Below are 22,645 nucleotides of genomic sequence, written 5' to 3'. Positions count from 1 at the left end.
AATTCTTCTCCTGAAAAATAAATGTGTTTTCTTTTCTACCCTATGCTGCAGGAGATAAAGGACAGTCAACATCAGCTGTCTAAAATCCCTTTGTATATTTGAAAACTATTAATTAGCCAATGCACAGCCCACTCTTCAACTTTAATAATCTCGCATTTAAAAAATCTTCCTTTGACAGTCTTATTCTCTAGCCTTTTAGTGATGCACTTCCAAATTACCTTCAATCTCCCCATGGTTTGTTGAAGGAATAAATGAAAGCAATACATGATCAGTGGCAGCAAAATGGTGGCCTACAAATGGATGTTGTTTTTTTTGTTCGTTCACACTGCAGGCGTCCCCAAACTTTTTACACAGGGGGCCAGTTCACCGTCCCTCAGACCGTTGGAGGGCCGCCACATACTGTGCTCCTCTCACAGACCACCAATGAAAGAGGTGCCCCTTCCTGAAGTGCGGCGGGGGGCCAAATAAATGGCCTCAGGGGGCCGCATGTGGCCCGTGGGCCATAGTTTGGGGATGTCTGGTTCACAGAGTATTAAAAGCAAACAAGCAAACAAAACAAATAAATATTTTAAGACAAAATTTTACATTAAAGTTGATTTCCAATTTTGTTTTTAAAAACTGGAAAAACTGATGAATCTGGGTCCCAGGCTAGATATAAAAAGCAACTGCTTAACTGAGATAAAGCAATGATCTGTATTCACAATCTCTATGCAGCCCTCCTCATTTGCCCCACGATAATTGAGCTTTTAACTCTTTGGAATTACATCTTCTACAATGACAGCTCATTTTTAAGTACCCACTGTGTGTTAGTCACCTGGGATTAATATCATTGACTGTGCATCAATTACTCATTAATTTCCATATTTTTCACTATAGCCCTATCGGCTGAGTATCATGGTTATTCTCACCTCACAGAACTGAAGTTCTGAGAATAGGAAACTCAACTGGAAATGTCAATATAAATTATTTGGGGGACAAAAGCATGTATGTCCTCTACACTGAGCCATGTCTCCGACTAGGGTAAAGGGCTTATCAATGATACGTAGTTGAAAAAGACAGATTCAAGGTAAGTCAGTAATAGAAAGGTCATGATGGACAATGAAAAGGAGCGGCTTGGTTAATCCCTATTGCCAGTTAATTAGTCCCCAGCTAGTTAAGTAGTGGTAAGAACTGAAATTGGATTTCTCAATCCCTGGAAGCCATTCTGACTATAGATGCTGATCAGTTTTAAGATTTGGGACAAAGAAATTTAACTAACATCTCTGCTCTTTACTTTGTCAAATGGAATACAGCATTTCTTTATTGCTCCTGAGTTAGAGTACAGTTGTGAAAACTTCCAAGAAAGTGGAGATTATGCTTGTTTGTTTAGCTTATTACTTCATTCAATTTTACCTACTAATGTAACAGAAGCCCATTATAAAAAAGTGAAACTTACATCTTGCTTAAGAGAAGAGGCTTTCCTGTGGAATAGACTCACATTCACAAATTACTTAGAAGCACTATGCCTCAGTTTCCTCATTTGCAATAGGGATGCTATTTCCAATATCATTGACAATGTGGTTGTAGTAAGAATTAAACAAAATAATAAATAGAAAGCATGTGGTATAGTGCCTGGCAGATAGCATGCCCTCGGAAAAGCTCAATTAACTAATATGAATAATATTTTTCTAATTAGAAATTGCATTCAGCTGAATATAACAGAAAGCTAATTACTGTGTCTTGTTAGCCCATAGTCCAAGATGACTACTCAATCTTCAGGAGCATCCCTGGGTACACTCTGGGAAGAAGCAAAAGACAAGTTGCCAACAGACTCTGCCCCTTACTAAAGGGCTTCACAAGAAGCCCTACTGGGTGACCAAGCATAAGCTGGAGCTGGGAAATGTAGTTACTTTAGCTGGGTATAGCATGATCCCAAACAACCCGAGGATCTGCTAGTAAATAAGGAGGGAAGAGACATCAGTGAGATCTCCAGCAGTGTTTACAAAACAAACCTACATCATGGGTTTGTTATGAGGAAATAAAAATTGATGCAACATTTCTGAAACATGCGTCGCCCCCACAAATGTCTGCTCTTGCTCCTCTCTCCTACCCTTAATCCTTTGCACTCCTCTTCCACTTCCAGCTGTCAGGTGCTCTGATGATGGCCTTCTCCAGAACCATACTACTCTAGAACCATTCAGTGACTCAGGCCAAAGTCCAATATACATCACTGAAATGCAGTTTATCCTTCATAGCAAATTTCTTTTTTTTAAAAAAAGTGTTTTAGTAAGAGTAAAGCAAAGTACAACATTTTAACATAAAATAATACTACTGGCTGGGTGCAATGGCTCGTGCCTGTAATCCCAGCACTTTGAGAGGCTGAGGCGGGCAGATCACAGGGTCAGGAGTTCAAGACCAGCCTGGCCAATATGGTGACACCCCATCTTTACTAAAAATATGAAAATTAGCTGGGCTTGGTGGTGCATGCCTGTAGTCCCAGCTACTCGAGAGGCTGAGGCAGAAGAATTGCTTGAACCCAGGAGGCAGAGGTTGCAGTGAGCCAAGATTGTGCCACTGCACTCCAGCCTGGATAACAGAGAGAGAATCCATCTCAAAAACAAAAAAAGAAAGAAAGAATGCTACTAAAAATGCCAAACTTTCTTAACAAAATCCATGTTTTATCACCCTCACTCTCCCAAAGGCAAAGAATTAATGGGCCTATAATTAAGCCATTGGCTGCAGTTACCATGGCTAAATAAACTTTTCTCTATAAATGGCAGAATCAACTTCTTAAATTGACAATGCACATTTGCATTTTTAACAATGCATATCTTTAACAATTGTAACTGTCCAGGTCAGTCAGTGCCTTTTGAGATCCTGCTAATCACCATTAAATGCCATGATGATCTGAGTATAAGCACTGTATTGCAATATTCACGGGACCAGCAGAAAATCTAAAAGGCTGCATTATAGTTGACTGTTTTCCCTTGTGAAGGGTAAGTCTTTATTTTTTCTTTATTCTCTGAATAAGCATATTTTGCCGAAAAGAAAAGTTTCAGGAAATAAAGGAAAGGAAGCAGACCTCTCAACATTCACAGGTGAATCTAATCGTTGTTCTGTAGTCCAGTGGATTTCTACTGCTTATGTCATGGGGCATCTGTTCATTTACACAGGTAAACAGCACCCCACATTTCCTTGGTGAAGCCACCTCTGCTCTATTGGTGTGTATAAGGTAGAACTAACCAGGAGTTCAGCAGAGCAAACTGAATCGTCTGACCCAATCCTCCTGCCCCATCAGCTGAGCCACATGATTGGTTCAATGGTGGACATGCGACCTAAATTTGGCCAATGATGGCCAGGTGTTAAAATGCTTCTGTAAACATTAGGGAAAAGAAGTACATTCTCTCCCTCACTGGGTAAGAACCTGAAAGGATAGGAGTTTTCAAACCACCGCAGTCATCTTGCAACCCCAAGAAGAGCCCCTATGAGAATGAAGGAAAACAAAGCCACGAGAGAATCAGGTCTCATCAATTTCATTTGACTCCAGCAACAAGCCACTCCTCAAGCCAGATGCACCCTTGGGCATTTGAATCTGATAACCCAATACCTTCCCCTTTGCTTAGTTTGGATCAAATTTTCTGCCATTTGCACCATAACTAATATAAATTGCAGCTATGAATTTTTACCTAGTGTTAGTTGACAGTGAATGAAGACTAAGCCAGTGGCTGTAAATTCTCCAAGAAACTATATATAACCTACTAACATAACGGAAACACATTTTTTAAAAAAATTATCAGCTATATACCACCTTTTCTACTTTCTTTGCTTCCTCTTTTGATGAGGCCAGAGGAAATATCTGTTGTATGAGCATGAGTAAGTTGAACAGGTGACTTCACCTCCCTAAATAACTTTTATTGAGCACCTACGATGTACCAGGCACCACAGTACCCTACTTGATACAACAGCTCTATGTAGTGTATCCCCATTTTAAAGATGGGTAAATGTGAGCCTCCAGGAGTTAGTGCACTTGCCCAAAGTCACAAAGCTATGACGTGGTCAATGCAGGATTAATACCTGGAAGTGTGTGACTTAAAGCACCCGCATCCTCCAATGTGATGCTACCGAGCTCGTGAAGTCAAGGTAAGGCTTAATGAAAAAACACATGAAAACATTTAGCTCAGCAATGAGCCCATAGAAAATAATAAATGGCATGGAAAATAATAAATGCTGTTGTTGTTGAAGCCTGGTGGCATGGGTTTGACTGTCCTCAGATGCAAATGCTATTCTGTGTTGTCCTGCTGAGCACCACAGACTGTATTGATCAAGCCAGCTCTGCAGAGCCCTCTGGCTCATTCCCATTTAAATGGGCTGCTCTTTCAACCCCAGAGGCCCAGGAGTGAAATCAAGTGGACAAATTTGTAGATGGGGTGTGCTCCCAATAGCCGAGCAGGGAGAGTAATTTCAGCCCAGCAAGCACACAAGGCCAGGCAGCCTTCCAAGTCAACACAACCCAGGGCAATGTAAGTGAATTCAAGCAAGGCAGAGGGGGCTGGGCCAACTGGATTCCAGCAGAGCAGGAAGGAGAGATGTTCTCTCCAAAACTAGGCCATGGGATCCTATGCTGAATCCATTTTAAAAGCCCTCACCACATTTCTCTCAATGTTTCAATAATATTATCAGTTTTTCCAGTTAGTCACTATTATATAAAGTAACTTTCTGAGTATACCTCCCTGGCTGTGGTTTACAGAGATAAGCAATAAAACAACTCTTTTAACAGTGACCAAAAATTTAACATAAAATGGCTTTCTCCTCTCTTTAAATCTAAGAAGCTAAAAATTCCAGGGCTTTGCTATTGTACACGGGGCTGCAATGAACATATGTGTGCATGTGTCTTTATAGTAGAACGATTTATAGTTCTTTGGGTATATACCCAATAGTGGGATTGCTGGGTCCGAAAATGTGGTACATATACACCATGGAATACTATACAGCCATAAAAAACGATGAGCTCGTGTCCTTTGTAGGGACTTGGATGAATCTGGAAACCATCATTCTCAGCAAACTGACCCAAGAACAGAAAACCAGGCACCATATGTTCTCACTCATAGGTGGGTGTTGAACAACGAGAACATGTGGACTCAGGGTGAGGAGCATCACACACAGGGGACAGTTGGGGGGGATAGGGGAGAGACAATGGGGGGTGGGGAGGGAGGGGAGGGATAACATGGGGAGAAATGCCAGATATAGTATGCACCTAAAGTAAAATAAATACATTTTTTAAAAATGCGACCAGTTTACATTATAAATAAATGTATATTATATAAATAAAATTGCACTATATACATTAAGTGGTTACTGGAAAGGGTGATATTACATGGAACATTTACTTCACTTTTTATCTTTTTTGCATTGAAAAATAAATATATATGTAGCATGTTTTAATTGTACTGCCTAGAAAGACAAAATAAAAATAAAAATTGTACAAAGATTAAAATCAGTGGTTTTAAAAACCTTACATTATTTAGTGTACCTATCTTTTAAAATTAAGTGTAAAGTGTCACTCTTAATTACTGAGCATTTATGGATAAACAGCCCCTTCTACGGTGAGTTTGTTTAATCAAGGCAGGCAGGAAGGAGAACCTAGAAGAACAATGAATAGCTTTGCTTATGATAGCAGCAGATCTACCATATGAATAAAGAATGCAAACAAAAGGAAATGTAAATTGGTATTTTTTTTAATTTTTGTTTTTAGTTCCGGGATACAGGTGCAGAATGTACAGTTCGTTTCATAGGTAAGCATGTGCCATGGTAGTTTGGGGTACCTGTCAACTCATCACCTAGGTATTAAGCCCAGCATGCATTAGCTATTTCTCCTAATGCTCTCCCTCCCTACCACCTCCCCACCATGTGTATTTTTAAAAGCACGTGTAGTGCTGTCTGAAAGCCTCCGGTGGACATTTCCAGATCGCAGTGTAACTGGGTGGTTTTTAGTCGACTGGCCCCCCAGGCAGCATTTGTCTTCCGGAGAGGTGGAGGCAGGGTCAGCGTGAGCAGGCAAGCAGTCGGTCCCAGAATGAAATTTCTCTCTGTGATTAAAGCTTGGTCTTTACCAGCATGAGTTTTTAACTTACAGAATTTAATTAGAGAAGTGGAGAGGAGAAAAAGAGAAAATTCTAGCCAATAATAAATGCTCTTGTCACCATCTTGTTTGAAACCCCTTCATTTGCTCCAGCCTTGCAGATGTTAAAGACAAATAAGATGAGAAAATGCATGTAAAGTGCTTACCAAAATACTAGACACCATCTCTTGCTTAAAACTCAGCAACGGCCTCCCATCATATATAAAAATATGTTAAAAATCTTTCCCATCTGGGCACGGTGGTGGCTCATGTCTGTAATCCCAGCATTAGGGGAGGCGGAGGTGAAAGAATTGCTTGAGGCAAGGAGTAGAGACAAACCCGGGCAAAAAGAAAAGCAAGACCCCTGTCTCTACAGAAAAACTGTAAAATTAGCCAGGTGCAGTGGTGCATGACTATGGTCCTATCTGCTGCGGAGGCTGAGATGGGAAAATCAGTGGAGCCTAGCAGTTTAAAGCTACAGTGAGCCATGATTGCACCACTACACTCTTGCTGGGTGACAGTGCAAGACTCCGTCTCAAAACATAAAAATTAAAATTAAAAATTAGGCCTGGTGTGGTGGCTCATGCCTGTCATCCCAGGAGGGATTTGGCAGGTAGAGGTGGGCAAATCACTTGAGCTCAGGCGTTCAAGACCAGCCTGGCCAACACGGTGAAACCCCGTCTTTACTAAAATACAAAAATTAGTTGGACATGGTGGCACACACCTGTAATCCCAGCTTCTCCAGAGGCTGAGGCAGGAGAATTGCTTGAACTTGGGAGATGGAGCTTGTAGTGAGCCGAGATCGCACCACTGTACTCCAGGTTGCGCAACAGAGCGAGACTCTGTCTCAAAAAAAAAAAATAAAAATAAATATAAAATTAATTTTAAAAATAAAAATGTTTCCAAAGCCTGCAAGCTCTTCATGAGATGGTCCTGCACAGTTCTCCAGAAGCAGCTCTGAACACTCCCTCACCGTCACCTTCCCCATTTCCTATTTCCACCCTCCAGATACAAGCTCCCACCATCTCATGGGTGTGACAAGCATCATTATACCCCCCAGGCCTTTGCCTGTGTAATTCTGTCTGCCTGGAACAGTCATTTCCAAAGCAAAATGCAGTGGAATAAAACGAAAAAAAATTGAAACTTTTGTTTATGTATGATGGGGAGGTGGGATACATAAGAAAATTTTCAGTAAAATAAAACAGTGCAATACATGGTTTAATAGCAGAGCACATGTACAGGGAATAAACACCTCTACAAATACTGGGAGTTGCTACTTTTAATTGAATGCATTGTGTAATCAGAAAGGTTTGACATCTATGGGTTTAAAATACCCTCTGACTCTGAAAACCTCATCTCAACCCAACTTTGGCCTAGGTGAGTCCTCTTTAGGACACATTTCTTCCAAGCCATCTTTGAGCTTCCATAGCTGGACAAGATGTACCTCTCATGGCTTTGTGCTTACATTCTTGCTGTTAATATTCCACTCTCTGCACAATAGTCAGTGACAGCTTAATCATATCACTCCCCTTCTTAAAACCCTCCACTGGTTCTCGGTACACTTAGAACTCATCTACACTCCTCATCATGAACTCTTTAAACTCCTACAAGATCTGGCCCTAAATGTGCTATGACTATACTTTTTGTTCTCTAAGATGTAATCTCAGTGGCTTTGTTGATCTGCTTTTAATTATCATAAGAATCTCATTCCCATCTTAGGTTCTTTGCCTAGTGCTGTCTTGTACACATGAGGGCTTCCTTCCAATTTCTCATGGCTAGGTCCTTCTCATACGGGTCTTTCTCATAAGGTCTCAGCTTCCCCTGACCATTCAATCTAAAGCAGACACCTCAGCATTCAAGACCTGCACTGTGCAATGTGACAACAAACAACAGCCACGTGTAGCTTTCAAGCACTTGAAATGTGGCTAGACTGAAAAGAATTGTGCCATAGGGTGTAAAATATGGGATTTTTGATGCCTTAGTAGAAAAGAGAATATAGAATTTTGTATTTTTATGGGTTACAATATTTTGGATATATATGATTAAATAAAATATAGCATTAAAGTTAATTTCACCTATTTCACTTTATTTTTAATGTGGCTTCTAGGAAATTTTAAATTACGCATGTGGCTCAATATTCCTGTTGGACAGTATTGCTCTAGAACATACGTATTTTGATTTTGCATGTAATTGTTACCTCAACCTGTCATTTTCATTTATTTATCCCCATTCAGTCCCCCTCGATCCCCTTAAAGGCAGGGTCTTCTTGTTCATACTGTATCCCAAGTACTTTCCAAACTCCTAAAACACGGTGGTAAGTACTCAAAAAATGCTTGTGAAACAAATGACTGATTTTCTAGAATCCTTTATGTTATACTAAGAGCTGATGTTTACTGAGCACTTCAGATGCATTATCTGAATAAAGTTGATGTTCCTATTTTATAGATGAGGACAAGGATAACTTCAAAGAAATCATGTTTAGGACCCAGCCAGATTCCATGAGTCCCCCAGAGCTGCACTGCTTCAGAGCAGTGATACTCGCCAGGTATTATCTATCTCCCCATGAAGACTGAAACCAAAACTCAATCATTGCTTCTCTAGTGCTGACACATAGTAGGTATTCAGAAATATTTATCAGGCCAGGAGCAGTGGCTCATGCCTCTAATCCCAGCATTTTGAGAGGCCAAGGAGTTCACCTGAGCTCAGGAGTTCAAAACCAGCCTGGGCAACCAGGGAGACGCCATCTCTCCAAAAAAATTTTAAAAATCAGCCAGGCATGGTGGCACATGCCTGTAGTCCCAGCTATCTGGGAGGCTGAGGTGGAAGATCACTAGAGCCCAGGAGGTGGAGGCTGCAGTGAGCCATGATGGTGCCACTGCACCCTAGCCTGGGTGACAAAGACCTTGTCTCATAAAATAAAATAAATAAATAAATAAAATGACATGTATTGAGTAAGCCCTCAATAATAACACCAATCATGGTAATAATGACAGCTAACATTTACTGAAAATTTACGACATGGCAGACATTGTTCTAATCATTTTCATTCCCACCCTGGTGTCTAAGGGGCAGCTCAGAATTAACATATTCGATTTTGACTTCTTAACCTTGGCTCCAAAACTTGCCCTATCTCTGTTTCTTCCACACTGAATTAATTGTAAACCCACTCCTTCAGTTGACCATGTCCAAGTGTTAAAGTCTTCCTGACTTCTGTCTTCCTTTTCTGATGCACTCCAAATCTGTCAGGGAATTCTTGTCTCTCTATTTTCACAACAGAGGCAGAGCTGGGCTGCTTCTTGCCACCTCTACAGCTCTAACCCCAGTTCAAGCCACCACGAGCACTGCAGTGGCTGCCATATGTAGCCAGAGTAATGCTTTTAAAATGTAATCCAAAGCTCACCATCCCCAGCTCACAAGCCACTAGTGCCTTCCTTCCCATGCCAAACAAAATGCAATGTCCCGGCTGTGGCCAAGGTAGTCCTATCCCACCGAAAGCATCTTCGGCTTTCTCCTCTCCACCACCCAGTGGGCTTTGAGTACACTGGCCTCCCTGTTGGTCTCTGGACACTCAGAGACACACTCTCACCTCAAGGCTTTTGTCCTTTTATGTTGGCTGTTCCTTCTGCCTGGAACCCTCTTCTTCATGTGTCCACATGGCTCTGAAGTCATGTCACTCTTTCAGTGAAGGTTCCCTAATCAACCTAATTAAAATTGCACCTTCCTCCACCCCATACTCTCTCTCTTTTTCTTTCTTTCCTGCATTTCCCTCTTCATACCACCAGATCACTTTACATATATTTTACATTCTAGACGTTTTCTTTTTGCTTTGCAAAAAGAAATTCTTCTTGAATTATAAGCTCCATGAAGGCAGGGACTTTTGTCTGTTTCTTCACTCTTACAGGCTCAGTACCTCACCCCTGTAGCCCATAAACATTTGGGAACTGAATTGATAGATATTCACTTGTTTAATCTAGGGGTCAGCTAACTTTCTCAGGAAATATCTTAGGCTTTGTGGGCCACAGGGTCTCTGCCACACCTGCTCAACTCACTGTGCTGTGCGACGTGCAAGCAGCCACAGATCACACGTAAACTAACGGGTGTGGCTGTGTTCCCGTGAAAGTTTATTTGCAAAAACAAGCAGAAGAGAGGGGCACATTTGGCCTTTGGATCATAACTGAGCAATCCTTGATATAATCCTCATAACCACCCAGTGATTTGGAATATATCATATCCCTACATTGCAAGGACTTGAGGTGACTTGCCCCAGGTCAAACCACTGGTAAACTGCAGAATCAATTCACACCTGTGTAGCGGGGTGTGGGATGAGGCACAGATTCAAGGATGGAGGGGATCAGGGAGCAACCACTTGGGGAATGCCACTGGGACAGATATGAATGGAAACATCTCAGTGAGAAGCCAGCCCATGGTTTTTCCATCCACAGTTAGCAGGTCTGCCAGAAACTCAGTCATGAGGTCTCTTTAGTCACACAAAATTCTCCAGTGAGTATTGAGATGCCAAAATACTTTTCACAGCTGTGAGCCAACCTATGCTTGCTTCTCACCCACCACCTCAAAAGCCAACAAACCTTTGATGCACACAACATTTGTCCTTGATGTGTGCCCATGACAGGTCTTCAATGAACTCTGTCTATAGGAAAATAAAATCACTCTTTCCTCTTCTGTCTACCGTGTGATCATCTAGCTCATCTTTTCATTCATTTAAGAAGTAGAAATGTAGATAAGGCCAAGGATAGCATGACACCATCTCCACTTTACCCCTGTATCCTCCTTCAACTGTGGGGGGAGGAGAAGAAACTGTATTGGGAGAGGCATCAAATGGCACAGAACCTCACAGTGAGAAAGATATTCATTTTTCATGTCAGTCCCTCTGAATGAGTCAAGAAGAAGTTCCATTCAGTGGATAACAATTTTAAAACCCCTCTAAAACTTGCTAATCTTCGTTTTCAACAAAGGGAAAGCCTCAGACTCAGTGCTTTCATTGAGCAATGTGTCTGGTTACAATTTAATAATATTGTTTCATCTTCATTGTATTTATTTCTAGTTATCTTTTGCAATGGATCTGTATTATATCAGCTCAGTTAAGCTAGAACTATTTATCAAAGAACTGCTTTCCCTGCACAGGTCAGAATTAGGGCAGACCACAAGAGATCTGGAAGGTGGGCATAGGTAGCCATATTGCAGGATGTGAGAAGGTGAGGGTAGCCATATTGCCTTACCCGATGGAAACTCAGGTCAGTGTACGCTACTGTCACTCATGCACACTGTCTCTGATGTGCTGGTTCACCAGGGTGGCATGGACAAGAGCTGGGCTGCAACTACTTTAGCTCCTTCCAGATCTTCCTTCAGCTCCCAGAAACCTCGGCCAAGTGCCTGCTTAGCTCCTCTCCTTGCAGGATGGCCCCATCTTTGAAGTTGATGGGTTGAGAGCACTGTAAATCAGATGCTTCCAGCCCATCTTCATAGGCTACAGTTTGTCTTTGATCCCCCCATTTTATGCCTACCTTCGCTTCTGATGTCAGGCTACAGCACTAGGAGCACCTAGACCCTGCAAACCAGGCCCCTACAAGTGCGAAAGAAATAATCCCCAAACCAATTAGCTGGGTGTGGTGGTGTGCGCCTGTAGTCCCAGTGACTCGTGAGGCTGAGGCAGACGAATCACTTGAACCCGGGAGGTGGAGGTTGCAGTGAGCTGAGAACACACTACTGCATTCCAGCCTGAGTGACAGAGAGAGACTCTGTCTCAATAATAATAATAATAATAATAATCCCCAAACCAAACCTCTAATAAATATTTACTAGTGGTTCTTCTCTGAAGGAACTCGAATGTATGCAGCCTCTACTCATGGAAGATAATATTGGATTTTCATTAATGGAACTGCTATAAAAATCCAAAATAAAGAAAAATAAACTATTTTAGAGAAGTGGTAGGTGAATAACAGTGAAAGCTATTCACAGATATGACAAAGACTGAGGAGGGGAAGCATAAATGACTGACATTTGGAAGACAAGTCATTACTTTTCCTTTAAAAAAAAAAAAAAATCAGGAATAAAAGCAACAGAACCCTGAATTAGATCCAGTCGATTGAGCAAGTTCTAAGACCAGGTCCACTTTGTGACTCCCTGCATTCCACTTGATCATACTACTTTTTCAATATCCCAGTCTATAAAATTATTAGAAAAAAATCCATGTGTACTCATATATTGAAAATGGCAGAATAGATACATTTTAATTTTTAATTTTATAGTTAATATTAATTTTTAAAAATATATTCACATGGATCAAAATTCAAAATATTTCAGAGGTATATAGTAATTAGCCTGCCTCCCACCTCTATTTCCTACCACTGCATGAGACACAGTCACTGACTCACAACTAAATGCATGATTTTCTTGTGCAAACACAAGCACATATATACAAATACAAATATAGTCTTACCCCCACTTCTTACACAAAATATAGTATTATGTGTATATTATAGGTCAATATTTCCAGATTATCATTTGAAGAATATTTTTCAATAGCCATAGAAACTTGCTCCACTTTAATTTGCAATTCTAGTTATTAAGGAAAAATAATCTAAATGAAAACAACTTATGTAAAGATATGCATTGCAGTGCTATCTATAATAATGATAAAAATATAAACAAGAATTCAAAATTAATAGAATATTTAACACAATGTAATATCACGCTGATGGAAAAAAAAGAAATGTAGCCAACGTTTAAGTAATAATTGGAAGAGCTTTTCAAAACTCATTAAGTGACACACAGTAGGTAGAGAATAATGGATACAGCATAGACACACACACACACACAATTTTCATGGGAAAAAATGAGGTGTACACACATATAACATATATGCAAATATATCTAAATATGTATATGTTGGTATATGCTTGAAATATGGTATATATGTAGATAAATATGGCATATAGTTTCAAGAGAAGAAACTATAAAATTTACTACCCTCTTGAGGAGAATTGGTGGCTCTGGGTAGATTGGTGAGAGAAAGAATTTTTCCTGTATACCCCTTTGAACTTTTAATTCTTGGATTTTGCGCCATGTAAATAACTACAAAATTTGTAATTAAATAGTGCTGCTGCAGTAATCCTAAAATGGCTGATTAAATGAGTGCACTCCAAAGGAATAATACTTACCATTATCTATTTTCTGGTTTACTCTGATTCACCAGTTATCTACTGGTACCAAGAATTACCTTATACATAGCAGGTACTCAGTGAAAAGTCATTGAATAAATGAACGAATGTGTTATATACATGGAGCCACAAATGAATGTAAATGCATTAAATATATTAAATTACAAGAAAGACTAGGTGACTGGTATAATAGCTATTAAATTGGCCTCAATTGTTATTGTAGTTTCTGATAGGCCATACACATACCAGAAATAGCCACAGATGCACATTCAGTCAGTACAGAACTTACTAAAATGAACATGCTCTCTCTTTATTAACCTCCCCAGTATTACAGTGGAGGGAGATAGCTTTATCAATGGCATATAATTGATAAAGAGCATAAGCCACAAAACCAAATTCAGTGCTTTCCATTGTCAGCAAGTACAGCAAGTAAATTACATTCAGATTTTATACCAAGGAACTAAATTACATACCGAGGAATTAAAATTTGCTCAAAAGTCAGAAACCAATATTACGTGTCTTCTTTCTAGTTTTAGAACAAATGAAATCCAAAGGTTCATTGAAATCATTTGGTGGCCCTTACTAATGTGCTGACACAGCACAGCTCACTGCTGCTAAGTCATATTTAAGTTTTCTTTGGATACAATGAAATTCCTAAATGAGTTAAAGAATTTACAGAGACTCTAAATTACGGATGTCACAAAACACTGTATGTATGCATCTTCATGCTGAGGGTCAAAACATACATGTTGGACTGTACACATGACTTTGTTTTATTACTTACTTTGGGAGCCTGGGCCACATCCTATAACCAGAACATGGATGACTGTAAAACAAAGAGAACATCAGCTTCCTCTGTGGCACAATGCCAGATTTCTAGCCTTAAAAACTGGCTGCAGTGTAAATCGTGGTCCACAGGGAAGTTCATTTGTAATATGTATTAAGGGCCATAAAAATATTCAAATTCTCTAGCTTCGTAATCACATCCATTCCAAGGAAACAATCTAAAACATGGTCAAAGTTACAAGCCTGAGTGTCACTTTTAATTAAAAACAATTTAAATGTTTTTACTCTCAAGTAAATTATGTACCTAGTCATCATAGGCTGCAAACTCACAGTTTTAAAGTAAATAATTTGGGAAAATGTTTTACAACATAAAATACATTTAAAGATATATACTGGGTATGATCTTGTAAATATGTGATCGTTGTAACCATGTGAAAGTTTCAATCTTTAGGGGAATAAATAAGAAGAAACATACCAAAATGATAACTTTGTATTGGACCCATAGGTTTATATTATGTTATTAAAGGGAAAATACTGTAAAATTCAGCAAAACAATGATAATAAAAAGAATAAAACCATTTAGTGACATCTATGTAGTCTTCCTCCCTATTCTTTTTATGTCCAGTGTTCAGATTTAGTTTATTATATTGGAGATGATCTTGGTTATTAAGATTCTTCTAAAGGCTCAAACTTTGGAATTTAGCGTTAGTCTTTTTTCCCTAAAGAAATTAACCTCCAAGGAGTGCTCCGACCCCCTCTGCCTCTTCTTTGTTTTTCAGGCCAGTTGTGTGGCATTCGCTTTGGTTTCCTTAAAATCCGCTTTTTTTTTTTTTTATTGCATTTTAGGTTTTGGGGTACATGTGATGAACATGCAAGATTGTTGCATAGGTACACACATGGCAGTGTGCTTTGCTGCCTTCCGTCCCCTCACCTGTATCTGTCATTTCTCCCCATGCTATCTCTTCCCACCTCCCCACCCCCCGCCCCTCCCCCATTTCCCCCCAACGGACCCCAGTGTGTAGTGCTCCCCTCCCTGTGTCCATGTGTTCTCATTGTTCAACACCCGCCTATGAGCGAGAATATACGGTGTTTGATTTTCTGCTCTTGTGTCAGTTTGCTGAGAATGATGGTTTCCAGGTTCATCCATGTCCCTATAAAGGACGTGAACTCATCGTTTTTGATGGCTGCATAATATTCAATGGCGATCATTAAAAAATCGGGAAACAACAGATGCTGGAGAGGATGTGGAGAAATAGGAACACTTTTACACTGTTGGTGGGAATGTAAATTAATTCAACCATTGTGGAAGACAGTGTGGCGATTCCTCAAGGACCTAAAAATAGAAATCCCATTTGACCCAGCAATCCCATTACTGGGTATATATCCAAAGGATTATAAATCATTCTACTACAAGGACACGTGCACACGAATGTTCATTGCAGCACTGTTTACAATAGCAAAGACCTGGAACCAACCCAAATGCCCAAAGATGATAGACTGGATAGGGAAAATGTGGTACAAAATCCGCTTTTTAACATTTTTATTTAGCAACTTGTTGAAGTTTTCCTCATTTTCAGGTAAATAAAGCATTTCAAGAACATATCTAAAAGAGACAAACTTCAAGTGGTAACCTGAGGCACTCAGCTAGCCCTGTTACTAATATCAAAATGACAAGGATTGGCTAGAGGGCTATGCATCTGTGTGGCAGAGACTAAGCAGGGAAGGCATGGCTCTGAACCCCTTACTCCTCTGGTTCAGAGCTGGGCAATCGTCAGTCAATTGCGCCTCCCTCCAAGCCCCAACTTCACCTGCAAAATGAGTTCAATGACAACACATCATAATAGACTGAGACTCAGTTCAATCCCAGATTTAACCATTATGCACTGCTGCTACTTGGTCAAGTAATACGATTAACCGTAAACGTGGATGTGAGCATCTTGTTTGTGTAAACTTGATTAATTAAGCTGTGTCTTAACCTTACCAATGTACAGAGAGGTCCTTTTAAATTGGCCAAAGAGACAACATGAGTCAAACACAGAGCCTCCCACTCAGTAATAATTCCACCATTATTGGCTCCACAGCAGTATAATACCTGCCGTATTAGCAAAGCATTCACAGATGCGGTCTCTGTGGGTGATGCCTGATTCATCCACACTTCCTCATCCATCCAGCATTCTGATGAGACTTCTAGGTCTGTCTGTATCAGGGTAGGTATAAGTAATAGAACTAGCATGGACACTAGTACCACAAATACGAATTCAAACTATTCAGTCCTTTACCCTGTCTGTAACTCTGGACAACTTCCAACCTCTCGGAGCCTGAAACCTTAATGAAACCTTAAATGAAATTAATAGCATATGCCTTAAAAGGATTAGTGAGAAGAGAATCAATAAGATGATGAATAGAGAAAATCTAGCATGGCATGTAAGAATCATCCTCTCCCTCCCAAGGGAGTAACAGTAATCATTAAACCTTATCCCAAGAGTTAAATTAAGAATTAATTAAACATTTCCAAGCTCAAATTCTAGGTGCATCTCTCTTGACTACGTGGCCTAGGACAAGCTTTGACAGTGCTCTGATCCTCAACTCCTTCAGCCATGAAATCAGGGTCACAGCTAGTAACCGTTTACCCTGTGCACATATACAGTGCTGTACACAACCAGCTGCTAGTCAGTGTCTCATTATTATTAATTTCAAACTTAGAATGCTGATGCATATAGCTCATATCTGCTAATATTTCTATATTTCAATATTTGCATTACAAATCATTCAACTTAAATGACAGTTAGATGGTTTTATTCTTCCACAGGGGGGAAAATGTCTTATTTGGCTAAAGAGTCAAAACCTGTAAAAATACTAGTTTGTGAATAAAATAAACTCAAAAGAACAGATTTTCTCCTTCTCTACTTTCTATTATTGTCCTAAACAAAACATGCTGGTTAAACGGTTCACCAGGATCATGGCCCTTAAATACTCAATGTAATTTTGCTACATAAGAACAAACACCAACACTTGCAAAGTGACAAAAATTAAAAGTAAATAAATTATCAAGGTACATTTTAATTCCAAATCAGCTTGATTTAGTCTGAAAATGTGACCAACTTCTTCTTCCCAATTGTTCAATCTCACCACAGTCTCTCACTCACCCAAGCTGCAATTCTTAAATGTTAAGTAGATGAATCAAAATCCCATCTTTCTCACCTTTGACAAACTAAAATTGCTATTGTTCCCTTGGTAAACTTAGTAGGATATGAAATAAGACAATTTAATTCTCTGATTTATGACAGTGAGAGACATATTGCTGAAAACCCTGAGCTATCAGCGCTTTTAATTAAACCAACAATAATGGTCACCAAAGGAAAATATATTCCACTGTAATTGTCAAGATGCCTTATACTGTTTTTGACAATGCCACAATAATTATGCTAAGGTGCAGAAAGTAACACCGCCTCGCTAATTCTCCTGCAACACAAAATATACAGTGAAAGTGACAAATTGATTAATTTACATATGGATGAACATGATCTGCCGCTCTCCAAGGTCCAAAAAAAAATACATAAGAAAAAGGGTTAATGATGTTACTGCATGATGTCTTTTAAGACAACACACAATACAATATATGTTTATGAACCCTTACCACATAGACTAGGTATTCTCAAAATATTTTAACTAAAATAGGTTCACTAAAAAAATCTCTCTCAACCACTGTTCCTTGTCTCTAGTCAATTAGGGTCATAATACTGTTTTTATTGTATTACAAAAGGTAAGGATGTACACCGTACGGATGAATAAGCAACAGAGATTACTAGACAAGCAGATAAATACATACAAAAGCACAAAAATAAAAAAGCAATGACCACTCAACTCACTTCTACCCACTTCAAGGAAAACACAGTTCCTTTACCATAGTTACTATCAGAAGCCGTTCCTTTCTCCATTTTCCTACAAGCATGAGGAAATATCTATGTGGACACATTTGCGCCAGAATTCCTTTTTTTCTGACACTCGCTTTTTTCCTCCTACTTCACAGTATGTCAGGACAATTTTCTACAAGATATAGCAAATGGAGTAACGTAGAATAGAGAAAAACATAAAGACTTAAAACTCATTAGTGGGTGTGTTTTTTACAGATTATGTCACCTTTTAACTGTCCACTCCTCCATTTAGAAGATGTTACCTATGCTTACGTTTTACACAAGTTTACACTTCAATTATAAGAGTTCGGAGCTAGATATTCTGAAAGTAAAGCAGCTACATGTTGTGGAAACGTAAGACTGTTTAAATTGACATTTTAAATGCATGGCGATGTTAGCCTACATAGTGCATGAAGCAGTGTCTCTTCATGTTGGCTTGTGGCATTCACTCATGGATTCATTAAAGACCTGTCATGTTCCAGGGCTCAGGAATCCACGTGGACAGCCATCCATGGTCCCCAACTTCAGAATCTGCTTTTCTTTTTTCTATTTTTTTTTTTTTTTTTTGAGATATAGTCTCACGGTGTCATCCAGGTTGGAGTGCAGTGGCACAGTCTCTGCTCACTGCAACCTCCACCTCCCAGGTTCAAGCAATTCTCCTGTCTCAGCCTCCATAGTGGCTGGGATTACAGGCACCAGCCACCACACATGGCTGATTTTTCTACTTTTAGTTGAGATGGCGTTTCACCATGTTGGCCAGGCTTAGAGCATAAACTCCTGACCTCATGATCTGCCCACCTCGGCCTCCCAAAGTGCTGGATTACAGGCCTAAGCCTCCACACCCGGCTGGCCAAAATTTGCTTTCCTAAGTAGCCAATAGGTTATGAAAAGTCTCTGCAGCAATTATTTTAATATTCAAGACATCCCGGTGATTCAAGCGCCATAATTATTGACATTGTTTAACTGAAAAAACAGAAACTAGGAGAGGTTAAGTAACACGTCAGAATCACAGTGTATCCGTGGTATAGAAAGATCTGTCCATCCACCACCTCCCAGTGTTTTATGCTCCAAGCCACCAGGTTATATCTTTACAGCCTTAGGCCGGGCACGGTGGCTCACGCCTGTAATCCCAGCACTTTGGGAGGCTGAGGCGGGCGGACCACGAGGTCAAGAGACCAAGACCATCCTGGCCAACATGGTGAAACCCCGTCTCTACAAAAAAATACAAAAATTAGCTGGGCATGGTGGCGTGCGCCTGTAGTCACAGCTACTCGGGAGGCTGAGGCAGGAGAATTGCTTGAAACCAGGAGGCGGAGGTTGCAGTGAGCCGAGGTCGCGCCATTGCACTCCAGCCTGGCACCTGGCAACAGGACAAGCCTCTGTATTAAAAAAAAAAAAAAAAAAAAAAAAAAAAACCTTTACGGCCTTAAAATGTGGTTACTAAGAGGCCAGAATCTTAGCGAAATCATGAAATCTCACTTGCACTCAGTTTCCCCATCAGTAAAGTACAGAGATCAGAGAAGTTAATATCAAATCTCTCTCTACTCTGAATGTCTATTTATTCTGGTTCCTTTTTTTTCTTTTCTAGGATTTCAAAACTTGAACTGACGTTATTCTTTCAATACATTCTCCCTTAAATTTAATATAATTTTCACTTGCATGCCTCGCTAGATCAGAGAATAGTAAGAAACATTTTTTAATAACCTTTAGAGTCTCCCGTTAGTCTTTCTCCAGCTAAGATGGCAGTGCCCTTCTCAGTCTAAACCTTTGGAAGATAAAAGGAGAAACTGGTATTTCTAACTTTGTATTCATAATGCCTATTTAAATCAAGATCAAATTCCCTAGAATGACCTTAACTCGCAGAAAGTTGACCCACTCTTGAGTTAATATTAGAGCAATTAGTCTAACAAAAGGTCTTTTCTTCATCTTTATAATATTCAACTTCATCTGTGTCTGAAAACTAAGCTTCAAAATTTAATGCCAAGAAAATGTCCAATCGCCTTCACACACACTTGATCTGGTGTCTGTCTTTCTAAAATGAATTTAACTTCAGAAATTGATTTCTGTATGATAAAGAATTTTTTCAGTCCTATGTGTAAAATCATTGGTCTCACTAAGAGGCACCCCAGCAGCCCAGGAAACGTACTTCTAATTTTTTTTTTTTTGAGACAGTCTTGTTCTGCTCTGTTGCCCAGATTGAAGTGCAATGGCATGCTCACTGCTATCTCCACCTCCTGGGTTCAAGCGATTCTTCCTCCTCAGCCTCCCAAGTAGCTGGGATTACAGGCACCCACCATCATGCCTGGCCAATTTTTGTATTTTGGTAGAGACAGGGTTTCACTATGTTGGCCAGGTTGGTCTTGAACTCCTGACCTCAGATGATCTGCCTGCCTCAGCCTCCCAAAGTGCTCGGATTATAGGAGTGAGCTACCATGCCTGGCCACTTCTTTCTAAATATTTAATAAATCTCAAAACATCTGCTGGTCAGCATAACTTCTATAATTCTATCTATCATACAAAGATTCCCAGAAATGTATAGCTGACCAATGAAACTGACAGTTATAACAAAAAATTAAAAGCAAATTGTCTCCCTCAGTCAGTAGGCTTAAAGGCCAAATACCGGGTTCAGGATTGAAGTGGAATCAGCCCCACAGACGAAAACATCTCTCTTGCCTCTGGCTACAGTGAGCTACAACCAGTATTCCCTTTTTATGGTGGGATAAACAGGTACTCAGGAAGAGCTGTTATTAGGCGTCTGAAGCCAGAAAAGCTAAAGCAACATTTCTTTAAGGCATAGAAATCTTGCCTACTGTTTGGAGTTTCTTTCTCCCAGCCAAAAAACACAGTTGATGCTGACCTTTTACCCAGTGCAAATTCAATGTAATGAACCAGTTAAGGTATTTTATATACATTTTTTTCAGTGTATGAATCCACTGAGGAGACTGGGGCATTTTAACAACATAATAAATAAAATATGATCCACCAAATTTCCATTTTATGAAAATTAAACTAAAGAGCCATTTTAGGTTGGGTGCAGTGGCTCATGCATGTAATCCCACCACATTGCGAGGCCAAAGGAGGATAACAAGGTCAGGAGTTCAAGACCAGTCCGGCCAACATGGTGAAACCCCATATCTAATAAAAATACAAAAATTAGCTGGGCGTGGTGATGTGTGTCTGTAATCCCAGCTACTCATGAGGCTGAGGCAGGAGAATCACTTGAACCCGGGTGGTGGAGGTTGCAAGGAGCTGAGATCGCACCACTACACTCCAGCCTGGGTGACAAAGCAAGACTCTGTCTCAAGAAATAAATAAATAAAATAAAAAAGATCCATTTTACATTTTAGTTTTGAGAACGTTGGGTAAAATAAAGGGAGAACCACGGACCAAAAAAATCAAGCCACATTCTTGCAAAGGGTCTTGAATCCCTCTTTAGAAGTCTGGTCTAAAGTTGCAGATTTGCAGTTATACATCAGGTTGCTGGAGACTGAGTTTTGCAGGAACAGATACCGAGAAGGAGACCTCCAGGCGGGGTGTTCACTGGGAAGGGCTCTCAGTATCAGCACCTTGGAGGGAGTCAAGGGCAGGCAGGGGTCAGCTGTGATGCACTCTCAGCAAAGACTTCCAAAGATCCTCCACCTCACCTAGGAACTTGAATGCTCTCAGTTGTTTTGTTTCCTCTTCTCATAAAACTCTAAAACACACACACACACACACACACACACACACACACACACACACACACACATAGCCAAACATACCCTTACAAGCACTCTTCATCAGAGTATACCCAGTACAACTTCTTTGAAGAAAATTACATTTTATTCCTCAAAAGTGTAAATGTACACAACTTTGTAAGAATAAATTTCTTTTTAGACTTATCTTAGAAATACAGTATCAAGTATGCATGAGTGTATACCCAAGGATGTTACTACCTCATTGTTTTAATAGCAAAAACTGGAAACTACCTAAAAATATCCATTGTTGGTGGACTGCATTCAAGAAATTTGTGAGATAGAAGAAAATGAATATTGAGCATTCTTAAAGATTTTTGAAAAGCGTTTCAACGTAAGTTAAAAGAAAAGGGACAAAGTATATAACAGGACTGTATAACGTGAACCCATGTGTGTAAAACAAAATATACATATACACACAAGTACACGCATTTTTATGCTTAACTCTAATAAACATCTTTGTACAAATATACAAGAATCTACTAGGAATCTCACTAACCCCAGGAAGTGAGACCAGTCTGGGGTTGGAGAGAAATTTTCTCTTCATTCTGTCCTTTTTTGCATTGTTTTATTTCTCTACCACATGTATGTAACATGAAATACTAGTTAACTTAAAATAATTTGTATATATGACATATATACATGATCTATTTTGTTGTACATAGAGTGGGTCCATCTTCTTTCTTTCCCTCCATTTGTCTTTCTTTTTCTCTTTCTTTCACTTTCTTTCTCTCTTGCTGTGTCTCTTTCTTTCTTTGCCATTCTTTGCAATTCTTTGCCAGAAATTGAACTCTGCCTTTTGTAAGATGAGATCATTCTTGAGATCTAAAGTAAATAATACTTTCTAAAAGTCATCAGCTGCTGTATGGGATCTGATACAAGTTATGGCAATTTTGGAGAAAAATCCCAAGTTTTCTCTGTTCTCTGAAAAATCCT

The 22,645-nt window shown here is 39.7% G+C and overlaps 1 protein-coding gene across 2 annotated transcripts in view; it reads right to left on the bottom strand.

Annotated features, from left to right (window-relative positions):
- DOK5 (docking protein 5) overlaps window positions 1-22,645 on the bottom strand; it is a 170,236-nt gene that overhangs the window by 131,221 nt on the left and 16,370 nt on the right. Inside the window, exon 2 of one of the 2 annotated variants that reach the window (XM_010343134.2) lies at window positions 19,407-21,541. The exons of the other annotated variant lie outside the window; for it this stretch is intronic. Coding sequence (XP_010341436.1) covers window positions 21,371-21,541 — 171 coding nt within the window. The 3' untranslated portion in view covers window positions 19,407-21,370. Of the gene's footprint in view, window positions 1-19,406; window positions 21,542-22,645 lie in introns of those variants that run through there. 2 annotated transcript variants of the gene reach the window in all.

This window comes from Saimiri boliviensis, chromosome 9 (assembly GCF_048565385.1).
Source record: "Saimiri boliviensis isolate mSaiBol1 chromosome 9, mSaiBol1.pri, whole genome shotgun sequence".
Taxonomy (NCBI): domain Eukaryota; kingdom Metazoa; phylum Chordata; class Mammalia; order Primates; family Cebidae; genus Saimiri; species Saimiri boliviensis.
Note: the sequence above shows the minus strand (reverse complement) of the source record. Positions and strands in the feature narration are given on the sequence as shown.